The sequence below is a fragment of the Eschrichtius robustus genome, chromosome 15, assembly GCF_028021215.1.
Source record: "Eschrichtius robustus isolate mEscRob2 chromosome 15, mEscRob2.pri, whole genome shotgun sequence".
NCBI lineage: Eukaryota > Metazoa > Chordata > Mammalia > Artiodactyla > Eschrichtiidae > Eschrichtius > Eschrichtius robustus.
The window spans coordinates 47,517,433-47,533,139 of record NC_090838.1 but is presented as its reverse complement, the minus strand read 5'-3'; the positions used below and the strand labels follow the sequence as shown (position 1 = coordinate 47,533,139).

General features: G+C 37.5%; 1 protein-coding gene and 1 long non-coding RNA gene across 6 annotated transcripts in view; one reads left to right on the top strand and one right to left on the bottom strand.

Annotated features, from left to right (window-relative positions):
• LOC137777790 (uncharacterized) overlaps nt 1–15,707 on the bottom strand; it is a 203,621-nt gene that overhangs the window by 8,124 nt on the left and 179,790 nt on the right. The window contains exon 4 of one of the 3 annotated variants that reach the window (XR_011076626.1): nt 3,695–4,375. The exons of the other annotated variants lie outside the window; for them this stretch is intronic. This is a non-coding gene — a long non-coding RNA (uncharacterized lncRNA). Of the gene's footprint in view, nt 1–3,694; nt 4,376–15,707 lie in introns of those variants that run through there. 3 annotated transcript variants of the gene reach the window in all.
• The window catches only part of EFEMP1 (EGF containing fibulin extracellular matrix protein 1), a 68,326-nt gene that overhangs the window by 40,171 nt on the left and 12,448 nt on the right, over nt 1–15,707 (top strand). For all 3 annotated transcript variants that reach the window (XM_068564724.1, XM_068564723.1, XM_068564722.1), the window contains 2 exons: nt 11,340–11,462; nt 15,370–15,489. In XM_068564724.1, the coding sequence (XP_068420825.1) occupies nt 11,340–11,462; nt 15,370–15,489 (243 nt within the window). The remainder of the gene's footprint in view (nt 1–11,339; nt 11,463–15,369; nt 15,490–15,707) is intronic.

The window sequence follows — 15,707 nt, the reverse complement described above, 5'->3', positions numbered from 1 at the left end:
ATTTTAAACCCTCCTTTGATTCTACAGATTAGGAGGAGGGAGAAGTTACTGCTGAAAAATGAAAAAGAAGGGAAGAAGAAATGGTCATGGCCCCCAAGAAGCAAGAGCATGTTTTTCAGGTTTCCCAGGTTCCAACATTTTGTGTTAAGAGAGGGCAGAAGAGATAAGAGCTGGAAAATGAATCCTTTTCACAACAGCATTCAGGATTTCAGCAAAGTGAGTTTTAATTTCAGATTTTTTAATCTGAAAGAGATTTCAGAGAATATATAGTCCAAATGTATTTTTGCTTCTAATAGAACTGTAAGGTAAAATGCCCCAAACTCATTTAAAAGTCCAAAGACTATTTTATATGCTAGTTTGAGAAGTCTTTAGCATCAAAGACTATTTTATATGCTAGCTTGAGAATTCTTTAGCATCAAAACTCACCAGGTCATAGTTTTAGGAAACAGTATTTTCTTTTGTCCCCTATTGCCTTTAGGTACCCCTCAAACTAATACTCAGGAGTTTTTTGAATGCTATTTCTTCACATCACTGAAAGTGTTTTAACACAGGGGATGGGGGTTATCCCACAGCCTGTGTATGTCAAACACAATTTATCAGCAAATTAAATTCAAGTATGCATGATAATTCATGAATAATTTGAGGGAAATGGTAACTATAGTTATCAATTTGGAACAAAACCAAAAAGTCAAATCTCACTTGGTTTAATGGCATATGAAACACTTGGGCACAAGCTGATAGTTGCTTGCATTTAACATTTTGAACACCAAATAATCTTATGCCTTAATATGATGAAGCCTGCAGAGTCCCCCTTCCTGAAAAATTCTTAATACTTACAAGGAATAATAAGTCTAGGATTTCTTAACTACCTCCTTGCTCAAGGAAGAGAGAGAGAATAAATAACCACTTAGGATGAGATCTTTCCTTGTTATACTTTATCATAGAGTGAGTTTTTCATATGTTAGCGGAAAAATTATAAAAGTATAAAAGTAAGCATCACAATATATATTGTATATATACAAAGATATATGTATGTACACCATATGTCAAAGAGAGAAAGTATAGATATTCAATCTTGTTGAATCCTCACAACTTTCTATATTGGGGTGGATGCAGCATCTATTTTTCAATGTTTTTTAATCAAGTTTTCAAACTTGAAGTTGAAGGTATGACACAGATTCAGCAACTGTTAACATTCTGCCACATTTGCATGCCGTGCTTTAGCACCATCTTTAAACACAGGTAACTGGTCAAATCCCTACCCCACCCCCCCACTACTGGGACTCACGTTGCACCATTTGCATATTTCCAATGATAGGAACCTCATTATCTCCTAATATATTAAAATGTCCAATGACCACAACATTTTTTCTTTCACTGAACTAAAATCTGCCTTTCTTAGATTTTTACCTGCTTATTCTAGTTCTGTTGTTTGGAAAGACATGGTCAAGATCTTTTCCTTCTTCTCTAAACAGCCTTACAAAATCCTCAAGTCCACTCTCACAACAGACTAGCTCAGATACAAATCTCATCTTGTAAGTTGAGTACAGTCAGCGGGGTTGGGGGAAAGATAGGATGATGTAAGGAGAGGAGGGACTATAGGCCTTCTTAAGGGTTGGCCTTTTTTCCCACAGGTTTTGATACATAACATTTTCATTTTCATTCAGTTTGAAATAGTCCTAAATTTCAATTTTGTTATCTTCTTTAAATCATGAGTTCTTTTGAAGTGTATTTCTTCTTTTCCAAAAGAGAGGGATTTTTTAGTTTTGTCATCATTGTTGTTGCTGTTTCTATCTTATTTGCATTGTAGTTAGAGAACAAAATCTGTATATTGCAATTTTTGAAGTTTATTTAGACTTGTCTTAAGACCAGAATATAGTCATTTTATTTTAATATTTCCTCAATACTTGAAAAGGTTATGTGTTCTGTACAGTGTTCTGTGTATGTAAGTTCAAAGTTTTTAATCATGTTATTCATATTTTCTATTCATTTCTGAAAATGTGTGCTTATTCTTTTAGTTACTGAGAGAGATATGTTAAAATCTCTTACTGTGTTTATTCATTTTTCCCTTTAGTTTTATCCATTTTTGTTCTATCTATATTGAGGCTATGTGATTAAATGAAGTTAAATTTAAAATTTCTACATTTTCCTGGTGAACTAAACTTTTATCATTACACAGTACTACTTTTTATTCTTTGTAATCTTTTTTCCCTTAAAGTCAACTTTGATATTGCAAAGCTAACTTTCTTTTGGTTAGTGTTTGCATAGCATATTTTCCATCTTTTTTCTTTAATCTACCTGTGTCCTTATATTTAACTCATTTCTCTTGAAATATTTGGGTTTTGATTTTGTAATCAACCTGGGAATTTTTAGTTTTTATAAGAGCATTTAATTCACTTACCTTTAATGTAACTATTGATATGTTTAGGTTTAAACTACCATTTTACTATTTGCCTTTTTTTTTTCATTCTGCACATTTTAGTTTCTTTTTCTTTCCTTTCTTGCTTTCTGTCTAAAATGATGGACTGTTTTGTATTATTCCATTCTCCCCTGTATTAGATTTGCAGTTTTATACTCTTTGCTATTCTTTTAGTGTTTTCCCTAGGGAATACTTTAACATGTACCCTTGACTTATCAAAGTCCAAAATAAATTGGTAGTTTTACCTCTTCCCAGACTATAGAAGGACCTTAAAAAACTTAAACTCCATTTACCTTCCTGCCAACCCATGTGCTTTATTCCCATGTATTTTAATTCTAATTTTTTGTAAATCACAAAAGACCTTACATTTTTGTTTCATATAGTTGGTGTTCATTAAGATTTACCCACATATTTATCCTTTCATTGCTTTTCATTTTGCTGGAATTTTGAAACAGAAAGAGACAAGAAAAAGGAATTTAGTACAAATTTGATGAGTCACACCCCTCACTCCCTTCATACTACCTATCCATTTGGAATTCAGAAAAATATAAGGGCCCTGAGGCATATGGGGAAACATTGTGCAGAAACCTCATAAGTACGATGTAATGAAATGGGCAGGAAAATACACACAAGAATGCAACATGCTCTGAAGGCAAGAGGCACAGAGATACACTTTATTTTCAAAGTCTTAGGCAGTTAATGATTTGGAGATGTATTGCCAAGTTATACTCAGCAAATTTAGTAGTATGCCTCAATTTAATGGGCACAAAAGCTGTTTATTGTTGAATGAACAACAAGTATAATGTTAATTGGTCTCATACAATTAGGAGGTCACCAAGCCATGCTTGTTATAATTGGCATTGCCATAGCCAGGGGCTTATGTGACCTCAAGTGATGATTGGCCTGATGGAGTAAGCCAGGAATATGTGTGCTTTGGGCTAGAGAGACTGACTAATCTGACTGTAAGGCCTCAAGGAGGGGGACAAGGAATCAAGCCACAGTGCTCACGGAGGGCATGGAGGACTCAGTTGAATGTACTCAGTCTCCATCCAGTTCATCACTCTCCAGGGGTTTGATCTGGAGCTGGGGATAGGAGGGAGGTGGGAGGGGCAAGGTGAAGCAGTGGAGCACCAGGAAAACACAATTGAAATATCAATGCAGAGGCATCCCCTAATAAGATGGGATCATAATTCCTCTGAAGGCCATCCAGTTTGAAGTAGATTCTCAGCTTGTATGGGATGGGCTTGAACTTTCACACAGTCTTTAATTCCTGGTACTCAGCCATCCTAGAGCAAAGACTAATGGTGCTGCTTGTTTCAAAACACAGTTTTACCTCCACAAGGTTGTAGATTGATGATTGATTGTAATATCATTCCAAATACCAGGGTCATCTTTTCCCAAACATTTTTTAATGGATAATTAAGTTTAAGAAGAAAAAAGGGAGTTTACCTGGGTATGACATATTCTCAGAGATGCCAGAGAACACTCCTGACAATTAACAATCATTTATCAGTAGAAAATGTCTTTCCCTTAAGGTTCTGAAAGCAATAAGCTTCACTTTGCCAGTGTGCAAAAAGAGGGGAAGAATGAGGATTAAGGTCTTTGCGTCCTTGCTTTTCTCTGTCTTAGCCTATGATTGGTCCATTTGGTTTGTGTGTAGTACAGAGGAGTCATGAGTTGATCCCTCATGTTCACCAGTTGGTTTTCTCCCCCACATTCATGAATATTTAATATGAATTCACGAGGTTAGACATGAACTGTATGTCTAACCTCATCCAATCATCTTGCAAATGAACACCACTAGCCACAGAGGAGACTAGGTGAGAGAGGGTCGATTTGCAGTACAAATCCATCATCACTGCTGGTGAAGCAACTCCAAGTACATGTAGCACGATTTTTCCACAGGGAAACACAGTGCAATGCCAAGGACTTCCAGAACACTTGATTCACCACTCTCTAAAACAAAGAAATTAACTATCAGGGAGGCTGATATTTGTTGATTTGGGTGATATTTTTGTTTATCATTTAAAGCACACCAAAATATTAACAATCTGTTTTGCCAGAACAGATAAGAATTTAGAACCATAAATCTACTGCTGGCCATCAACGAAGTCAGTCCTCTTTTGTTACTTAATAGCAGTATTTATTTTCTCCGCTAGAACTGCTTAGCTTGGGTGAATTCTAGCTGATAATTTCAGAAGGGTGAAAAGCTAACTAGAACTGGGCATTTTGCCCAGATAAATCTGATTCCAGTACTATGAAAGAAGCAGCAAGGGAAATAGAAAATCTTTGACAAAAATTGTTGATAATTGGCTAAGGATTGGGGAGGGAAACAGAAGATTTGGAGAGCTATGAAAGTTATTCTAATGTAGAAGAAAGATGCAAGGGAGGAACCAAGGCCCTAAAGATTAACAACCTTCTCTTTAAATCTAAGAAAAATTATATATTTATATAATATATATAAGAAATTGATATACATATATGACTACAATAAAACTTCTGCTATCCCGAACTCTTAAGAAATAAGCCTTTCTAGAAACCTAAATTGCAGAAGCAAAATAGAAATCTTAAGTTTGAACCTCTGCTCTGTGTGACCTTGGGCAGGTCACTCATCAACCTACATTTCAGTGGCAACTCCTGCCTCATCCAAAAATTATGGATAATGAAACCATTATTCCACAGGGATGTTACTAGGATTAAATCAGAGGCTTGTAGATCTAATTTCCTAACCAAATAATAGATGTTTAAATATTGTTAAATATTTGCCTATTTTTATGCCAGTTAATTTTAGAATTTTAACAAATTTGTATGTGAAGTTATATAAAGTATTACACACCTTCTCCTTAATCAGATTTCAATCAACATAATTTAATGTCTTGATTACTCAGGTTATCATTATTAATAGTCATTAATGGATGAGGCAGCAATAAAATAGCAATGCCTCAGCACTTGTTGAAATAGTTGCTACCTTCCAGGATTATACTGAAAAATAGGATTAATATCCAAAATAACTGTAAGATCTTCACCCAATGAGTCCATTTTATTCAAAAAGTTTCATAGATGAAGTAGAAAGAGTACTTTGCTGGGAACTAATTTATTGTCCTGTCACTAGAGAAAGGAAGAAAGGACGAGAGAGGGAAAGAAGGAAGGAAGGAAGGAAGGTAGGAGGGAGGGAGGGAGGGAAGGAAGGAAGGAAAGGAAGGAAAGAAGAAAGAAAGAGGGAGGGAGGGAGGAAGAAAGGAAGGAAGAGAGAGAGGAAGAAAAAAAAAAAAAAGAAAGAAAGCAGCCAGGAGTAAAGTAGCTCATCCTTATAGCAAACATGAATCTTGACCTTTTTTTTCCTATTTTACTCCATTTATGAGATTAAATTAGTATGGTTGGGGAAGACATAAAATAAGGTTTTAGGTCCACACAGATCAAGAAATAGCAGCAATTTGAACTTAACCACTACCTTTTCTTTACCATCAAATAATATTTACAAAGCATGCACAGTGTCCCACTCAGAACTAGTCAAGATATGGTTATTTTACTCTAAGCATTTACGGTCTGGAAATAAAAAGATTTATTTTGAAAATTCTGAACTTTTTAAAATCTGTGCATTATCATTAAGGATAGACAGTCTATTTTACAGATGCAGAAACAGAAAGAAAAAGAATTGATGCCATGGCCCTAGATCACAGAGGCAGTGACAGAATAAAAATAATTATTTTTATTTTTATTATTCTTATTTCAGGAATAATATTCCTATTTCAGTGCATTATCATCAAACACACCATCTGGTCAATGATGGCTTATTCCAAAGTAGTTCTGAATTATTCCCTAAATGTAAAGCAGCACAAATTAGAAAAGTTTAAGTGGTAATCTAAAGCATTTAAGGTACACGAAGTCTTTGCCCAGGAAAACACAGTGAAGTGACTCCATGTCGTGGTAAGTTATCAAATTATGGAAAGAACATTGCAGAGATTAAAATGTTGCATAAGAGAGAGAAAGCAGCATGAGTCAGGGGTTTGGGAAATATGAGTCAGACTGAAGGGCAGGAGCCAAAAACATAGAGAATGTGGGCCTAAGCAGGGACTTAATGGACACGACAGAGATGTGGACACAGTTGCCTCCATTAACTTTGAGAGAAAACCAAACATGCAGTTCCATAGACTGGGGATCATTGTGATAAAGAGGCTAGCAGTGAGAGCTGAGCGAAGATCAGCTGGATTATTTAATGCAATGAGGATGCCAAAGTCAGCAAGAGAGGGACCTACAATAGTATAAATCACTAGAAGGGAGAGTGTGGGCACATTTTTGAAAAATGAGGAAATCACCAAATATTGCCATTAGCTATTCTTAATGCATTAGAATGATGAAATGTGAGTTGATTTACGTGTTGTGATATTTTAGGAAGCACATTCTATTATTTTGTACTTTGGTAATGTTTCCATTAGGCTATGTCTACATAGTTCAGAGCTGCTTCCTGTGGTGTGCAATCCAAACTCTAATCGCACCTTTAAGGCCTTGAATTTTGCTCATGACTTGAGCTACCATTTTATGAGCGCCTTCAACCAGGCACTGCACCAGACTCCTCACACACAGCACCTCCAGCCTTGCTGACTCCAGCTGTCTGCCATTCTTCTCATGCAAACTGCTTTTGTCTTATCAGCTTTTTCTAATGTGATCTTCCTTCTGCCTAGAAATAGCCTCCTATTTCTGCCAATCCATGTACCTTACCCTCTTCAAAATGCAGCTCAAAATTCACCTCCTCAGGCCAGCCTTCCACCTCTGATGCTGCCGTCTTCCTAGCTTTGCACTTCTCCACTCCATTGCTTTACAGCCATTTCCATTTACTGACATCTTGCTGTGTTTCTTACGTCTTGCCTGTTACTCTGCCTTGTAAATGTTTAGTTCCATGAGATAAAACACTGATCCTACTTTCTTTAAACTCTAGGCATCAGTTCTTAGCAAACAATCTTGATTCATTCATCCATTTATTGAACAAATATGTTTTGAAAACCCACCCTGTTTCTTGTACTCTGCGAGGTGCTAGGAATACAGAAAAAAGTAATACGTAGACCCTGTCCACAAAGAGCTTGGGTTCAGGGCCCAGGGAATGTGTTAACTGTCTGCCTAAAGAACCTAGTGAGCTTAACTGTCAAGGATAACTTACAGATAGTTTAAAAACAAAACAAAAACTCCTCTCCCCAGAGTACTGTTTCCTAGATTATCAGGAAAACCATAGCTGATGTGAGTAGTTTCCATTATGAATAAAGAATTGCTTTTGCTAGTACAGGTATTCCCACCACAGAGGACTTTCATAAACATACCTGGGAGAGCCAGGTCTTCTGGTGCATCTGCACAGAGATGGATATTCTGCTTTGAGTTTCTAACGTAGTAGTATATTTTAGTGATTTTCTTATTACATGATATTTAAGATATAGAAATGCATACAAGTAGAAAAGATAAGCATAAAAGAGTTTAACAATGTAGGGCTTCCCTGGTGGTGCAGTGGTTGAGAATCTGCCTGCCAATGCAGGGGACATGGGTTCGAGCCCTGGTCTGGGAAGATCCCACATGCCGCGGAGCAACTGGGCCCGTGAGCCACAATTACGGAGCCTGCGCGTCTGGAGCCTGTGCTCCGTAGCAAGAGAGGCCGCGATAGTGAGAGGCGCGGCGCGCGCACCGCGATGAAGAGTGGCCCCCGCTTGCCACAACTAGAGAAAGCCCTCGCACAGAAACAAAGACCCAACACAGCCATAAATTAATTAATTAATTAATTATTTTAAAAAAAGAGTTTAACAATGTAAAACAGTTCTTACATGATTTTGTATAGATGTGTGAATAAACAGTAACAGGATCTCAAAGTACAACTTCCAAATTAATAAAACCGTGTTATTTAAATAAACCAATAAATTGATGGTATAATTGAAGATAGTTCAAAGAAATCCAGTCTATCTACACATCCTTCAGCATTAGATAACCTGCTAAGAGCAAAGAGGATAAATATTCTAAACTCGAATCGGAAAAGCCATAAATGAAAATGTAGTCTGTTCGTTTACTAGCAGATCCAGCTCAAGGTATAAGACGAAGCATCCATTCAACTCCTTTGGAATAATTTCTTGAAGGGGATTTCATGCAACTGTGTTTTATTGAATTTCAGGGAGGTTTCCCATCTGAAAGAATTAAAACTAAAAGTGAATCCAAGTAAGTAGAAAGTGTATTTAAAATACTACCACTCAGGGACTTCCCTGGTGGTCCAGTGGTAAAGAATCCACCTTCCAATGCAGGGGACACGGGTTAGATCCCTGGTCGGGGAACTAAGATCTCACATGCCGCAGGGCAACTAAGCCCGCCTGCCACAACTATTGAGCTCGCGCAGCTCAACTAGAGAGGCCGCGTGCCGCAAACTGCAGAGCCCATGCACCCTGGAGCCTGTGTGCCACAGGTAGAGAAGAGAAAACCCATACACCGCAACTAGAGAGAAGCCCGAGCACCACAACAAAAGATCCTGTGTGCCGCAACTAAGACCCAATGCGGCCAATAAATAAAATAATTTTTTTGTAAAAAAAGCTTATTCTATAAAATAAATAAATAAAATAAAATACCACCATTCAATCCTAGGTGAGGTGAGTCCTGTTGCAGTTTTGTTTGTTATTGATAGAGAAAGGAGAAGAATATAGCGGCAGTAGAGACAGTGGTATTTTATTTGGTTTTTTGTTTTTTTATTAAATTACTTTAACTCACCTAATAGTTTTATTAAATAATCCTTCTTAGAAGGTAAGCAGACCTGGTTCTTAAAAAGGAATAAGTCCAGGGATCATGGCTTTTATGTTTGAAATCTATTTAATGATATATTAATTCCACTGGAAATGTTAGCCTATTAATCAAAGAGAGAACTAAACGACAAAAAAAAAAAATAGGAAGGAAATCACATCAGGAATGCGATGGGGTGGAGGCAGTTTGCAGAGGGATGTCTCAGAAAGAAAAGCCACAGTCACTGGTGAAGCCTCCTTTAGAAAATGTAGCAGCCAGCCTGAGCCCTTGATCTTCTGCCAGCATGTACCGAGGAAACTTGCCACATCTGAATCTCACATTGCCGTATCTCTCAGGGCTATTATCACTGCAAATGCTGGCAAATGTTCTTGACATAAAACAATATGAACTCTGCTGTCATTTCTGCATTAGCGGGTCATAAAGCTCTGAAGAAACCCCAGTAGACATGTTTTCATCAAGTGCATACGAGAAAATAATAAAAGACACAAAAAGAGCAGATAATTTCAAAGCAAGATTGCTGTATCTCTGCATAGTACCTGAAAAGGACAGAGTTGTAATCACCGATTTGAAAATAATAGTAATAATAATAAAAAATTTCAAAACAAAAATAAAAAATAACAAAAAATTCGCCAAAACTTTAAAACCAGATAATAAGAATTATGTAAGTAGATGCTTTTATAGGTTATTATCCAATAAACAGCCATACATCCCTCGAGTATTCTTTATCTCCCCTCCCTCCTTCTTTTGGAGAGAATCTCTTATCATTTCCACACCTAGCTAACTAAAGCCGATATCTGAGGACAACTCTCTTATAACCTGAGCTTCCTACATTATTACACTGGGTGTAATATTACTGGGTGTAATAATGTGCATTTATGTGCACAGTGCAGCAGTTATGTTTGAAAATAAAGAAAGATGAAAGGCAACACACCAGGGGCTACTCTCTGAGCTTCTTAAAGGGAAGGCAGGATTTAAGGAATAAATTCTAATTACCGATGATTCATTTTTGGTACTGATTTTTGCCCCACTATTTCTTCCAAAGCACCACCATGGGTCTGCCACAGTGATCATCTAAACACCCCTAAACCTTTCTCAGTTTTTATGCAAAATTTGTCATCTAGGAATTACAAATTTTAGATATTTTTTAATGAAGCTTAGAGTCTTCAGTTGTTGAAGAATGCCAAAATTTTATAATCCTTTCATCTGTGCTATTTAACCTCATAATATGAGAGATTTGATGAATGAAAAGGTGATGTGGATAAGGCAAAATTATATTTCACTTATAAATTACTGTAATATGAGAGACACACACAAGTGCCCATCATATTTTGATCTCAAAGAAATTTGTTATAACAAGTTCATATTAGGACTGAATATTTTTTACTTTTCTGGAACTATAATCTACTTACTCCTTAAGGTACATTTAGTAAACTATTCCAAGAAGTGAAATGCTTTGGGAAAATATGTATTTTAAACTACACCAACCTATCTCTCCTAGAGGAATGTGATTAAATTGAATCCTTTTTATTTTGAAATTTGCAATGAAAAGTTTATACATTTATGTTGTGCTAAAATTTACCAAAAAAAAAAAACCAGAAATAGAGAATGCATAATATTAAAGTTTGATTTTTACCTAGTTATTGGGCAGATTTTTAGAGATTAGTTACTAGAAATTATTTCAAATGTCATACATTGGATACATTGGGTGGAAAAGCAAGTATCATACAATTTATTTACATTTTAAAACACAAAAAACAATACTGTATACTCTAATGGGTGCATAACTGTATAATAAAAGTATAAAAAAATCTCAGGGAAGGATTCACACCTACCAGAATGGTAATAGGTGGGTGGGTAAAGGGATGAGGATGGAGTAGGGCTTTAGGTACATCTCCAGTGTTTCACTTCTTAACAAAACAAAGTGAGCTGAGGCACGCATGGCAGAATGTTAGCATTTGTTAAATCTAAGTGGTACACACTGACATCTATGAAATTACTTTCTGAACACTTGAAATAATGTACCATTTTAAGCATTTCCAATATAACAGTATTACAGAGTAAAAACTTGGTTTCTTTAAGAAAAGTATGATGGCAAAATGGAGGAACTATCAACATCTTTACAACCGACTCAAACTATTTTTGTGCTGCATGTCTTTAACAGACATAGATGAGTGCACTGCAGGGACACACAACTGTAGAGCCGACCAAGTGTGCATCAATTTACGAGGTTCCTTCACCTGTCAGTGCCCTCCTGGGTACCAGAAGCGAGGAGAGCAGTGTGTAGGTAAGTACAAGAGTGCACTAAGCCAAGTCCTGTCTGGAGCATCTTAACTGTTTAAACCTCAGTCCTTTAAAACAAAGCACTCATCTTTATTTGGAGAATGATAGTGCTTATTTTTTCATTGACTACCAATCCATTTTCCACATTAAGAAAAAAACTAGCCTTAAAGGTTGAGCATATTCTGGGTATCAAAGTGTTGGTTACATGTTAGACTAAGCGAAAGCAGAAATTTGGGGTGTGAATGAGACCACAAAAGCAACCGGGAAAATCATTTTAAATTAGTTATTTGGTACCCTAGCACTAAAACACTGGTGCTATGGGCTTCACTCACTGGTTGTAGCATAGCATAGCTTATAGGGCAAATGGTGAGGTTCAAGTCCCAGCTCTACCCCTAACTCACTTTGAGACCTTGGGCAAGTTACTTAAATACTCCGTGTCTCACTCTTTTCCTTTGTACTATGGAGATAATACCAGCCCCTATCTCAGGAGCTCATGTGCAGGAGTGCTTAGAATGGCTCCTGGTCCTGGGTTGTAGAGCTGTGTGCCATCATTATGTAATGAGTTAACAGACTCGTACTAAACATTCTTTATGTGGCAAGTGGGTGCAGTGCTAGGGATGCAACACATGTGCCCTCCTTGAGAGCTCTACTTGAGCTCTCTGAGGACGGGGGCCAGGCCTGGTTTGTGTCATTGTTGTCTCCCCAGTCCCTGAAGAGTGCCCACCAAGTAGGTGCTCAATGCATGCTTTTTCAATGACAGGAAGAACACGATATGGGGAGGCCAACTGGCAAATGAGAAGTAAACTAAAGTGTTCTGGGCTCAATCTTGAGGCCCAGCACTAGGATGAAACTCTGTAATTGACTCCCTCTGTCCACTGATTTACATAACACCTCTTACCATAAGATCAGTGAAGAGTCCTTATTTTCTCTTAGGAACAGACTATAATGATGTGGGGACAGGCAACCCAGCATCAATTTTCACCTGAGAATGTGAGCTCTTGGTGTCAGGATGTCAACACTGAGCTCCTCATGGGCCCTGGCCCTGTTCTTCCCGCCATGGGGTTGTGCATAGGTGCTGGGGCTAGTGCCCAGCCTCTGAGGAAGGACCAGGGCTTGCACTGACTGAAGCTGTGACTTAAGAGAAAATTGTGTGGAAAACTTCACAGGCACCAAAGTTTTGCCCACTGTATTAGTCAGGAAAATAAACAATTGAGGGTATAAAAAGTATAGAAAAAGAACAAACCCAGCCTACTATGGGAAGAATCAAAGCGAATGGAACTTATGGTTAGAGCCCTTTATGGTATGGCAGGAGATGTCCTTCAATTCAGATCTAGGACTTCCCTGGTGGCCCAGTGGTTAAGACTCCATGCTTCCACTGCAGGGGGTGCAGGTTCAATCCCTGGTCATCCCTGGTAGGGGAAATAAGATCCCACATGCTACATGGTGCAGCCAAGAATTAAAAAAAAAAATTCAGATCTAATCAGGTGGCTTCCTCACTGTTCCCCTCACCCATAGAACCAACACTACATTCCTCAACAGAGCATATAAAGTCTTCCTCCATCTAGTCCTTGCGCAGCTCTATTGTATCAACAGCCCTCTCCTGCCAAAATAATTACACTCCAGCTTTGTCCCACTAGTTATAGTTCCCCAATACATCACACAGTGTCACACTTCGGTGCCTCTACCAGAGACATGCAGTCCTAACAAACTCCTGTTCAACTCTCAAATTCTAGCTCAAGGTCACTTCCTCTGGGAGGTCTTCCATGATATACCCAAATATAATTAGTCACTCCCTCCTATATTCTAGTAATTCTCAAACTCTGATGGATCCTTTGTAAATTTCCAACCTGTTATAGATCAATACTTATGTAGAGTACAGTAAGAATGTTGCAGTAACACCAAATTGTTATTCCTAAACACTTGCTCCCAATTTCTGTACTTATTCATTGCAGACTGGTCCAAATAGTCCGTGGACCAGTAGTGGTCAGCAGGTCACACTTTGAGTAGAATGGTGCTCCCTCTCTCCCTTGTACACTTTTCTATTTTGATCTTATAATTCCATGCATTAATTTGTTTTCATGCCTGTTTTCCATACAAGACAGGGGTAGAATATATATATGATTATCATCGTTATAAACCTACATTACCAAACACAATGATAGCAAATAACAATGGTTCAATGAATGTTTACTGGTTGAGAAGACATGCATTATTTATTCATCAAATATTTAGTGAGGGCTGACTGTGCGCCAATTTCTAGGTATTGGGCCATCGTAGTAAACAAACAGATTTTACAGAATCGCAGCCCACGGAACTATTAGAAAGTACCACTTACATAATTTAGCTATTGATATTGGCACCTGGCTGTAACACTAGGTACTAGGAAGAACTGTGCTAAAATTACTCTTAATTAGTATGAACTTTCCATTCATTCAGCTAATGTTTATTGAGCACCTACTATGCCAGACCCTGTTCCAGGTATTAAGCACACAACAGTGAACAGACAAAAAATACTTTACCTCTACCTCAAGAGGAGGAAATGGGTCTTATTTGCCTTGCATTATAGGGAGGGACACAGACAAGAAACAAATAAACACATAATACAATGTCAAGGAGTGTCACTGGCTACAAAGAAATATAAAGCAGGATAAGGGGGTAGATGGGGCAGAAGAAGTTATTTTATATGGATGGACAGAGATGGCCTCCCTGAGGTGACAATTTGATCAGACACCTACATAAATTAGGAGGGAAGCCATGTGAACATCATTACTGTTTATTTCAATATTCAAGTTAAATCAAATATATTTTGCAGCTTATTCATAATAGCTCCCAATTTTTTTTTTTTTTTTTTGCCTGTTTTGTGCAAGGAAGTCCACCGAAACCATCTCATGTAAGCCTCCCAACAATCCTGCCACATTGCTGATTATTACTCACAGAAGAGGAAATGGAAGCTCTGAGAGGTTAAGACCAAGCTAGTAAATGCCAGAACGAAGATCCAAACTCAGATTACCTTGCAGCCACTTGAGCACACTGTCTTCCACACTTTTAGTTATTAAAGTACTGGAAGGGTTCAGCATAAAGTTTTGTTTTGTTTCATTTTTTCCATGAGATAGTCACTCCATAGTATTACAGTGATTGTGAATAATTGTTATTTTAAATTACACATGCCATATTGGAGTTGTCACAAAGTGTAGAATCATCAATTAATGGAATTCTATTATGCTTTTAAAATATTAATCCTACTTTGCAAGTTCCCAATTGAGCATTTTATAGTTGGAAATATTTATACGAGAAGGACACAGGCTGGAACACATCATCAATGTGTCAGAAGGGCACTCTCAAGAAGTAACTTGTTTAGCGTCCCATTCCTTCCATAGCGTTCTTTCACTTGATTCTCACAGAAACTTCATAAGATACACACGCAGCATTACTATCCACATTTTACAGAAGAAAAAACCTAGATACTGAACATTTAAGTGACTTCGCCAAGGTCACCAGCTGAGCAACAGCCCGTACCTCCTTTTATTAGTTTTACGCTACATCACTCAATTCTTCCATAGTTCTTTTCTACTTCTGTCATTATAAATAAGCTTTTAGATTCCCAGCCTGACAGTCTCACTTATGTGTGAAATAGTTTTAATTACTTTTCCCTCTTTAAATCTCAACCAACCCAACCAGGTTTATGAAGTCTTTGTTCTTAACATCTCATTTAACTGCAGAGGGGAGACCAAAGTGTATTTAAAGCACAGATACCCTAATTTTTTAAAAAGAAAAATAATTACTTTTAAAAGGATGTCTCTAGATAGGTTTTCTAGATAATGCTCTGCTGAGAACTTGAGGTTAAACAGCTCAATAATAGTAATTTGGATAGTCAATAATTTGGTTCTCTTTGTGTATGCTTGATAACCTAGATATAGACGAATGTACCATCCCTCCATATTGCCACCAAAGATGCGTGAACACACCAGGATCATTTTATTGCCAGTGCAGTCCTGGGTTTCAATTGGCAGCAAACAACTATACCTGCGTAGGTAAGACTTCTGGAAACAGTCATCCTGACTGATTTCTGTCTTCCCAAGCCACAGTGCAGTACTTCCAGTTTTCTATGTTCTTGAGTGAACTGGTTTCCATCAACTTCCCTGCATAAAGCTGAAAAGACAGTAACCAATCTGGTTTTTTAAAACACATCAAGATGTGAATGGAAAAAAATTTTAACCTTGGTTTTAGTTCTCTTCTGTGAGTGTATCAA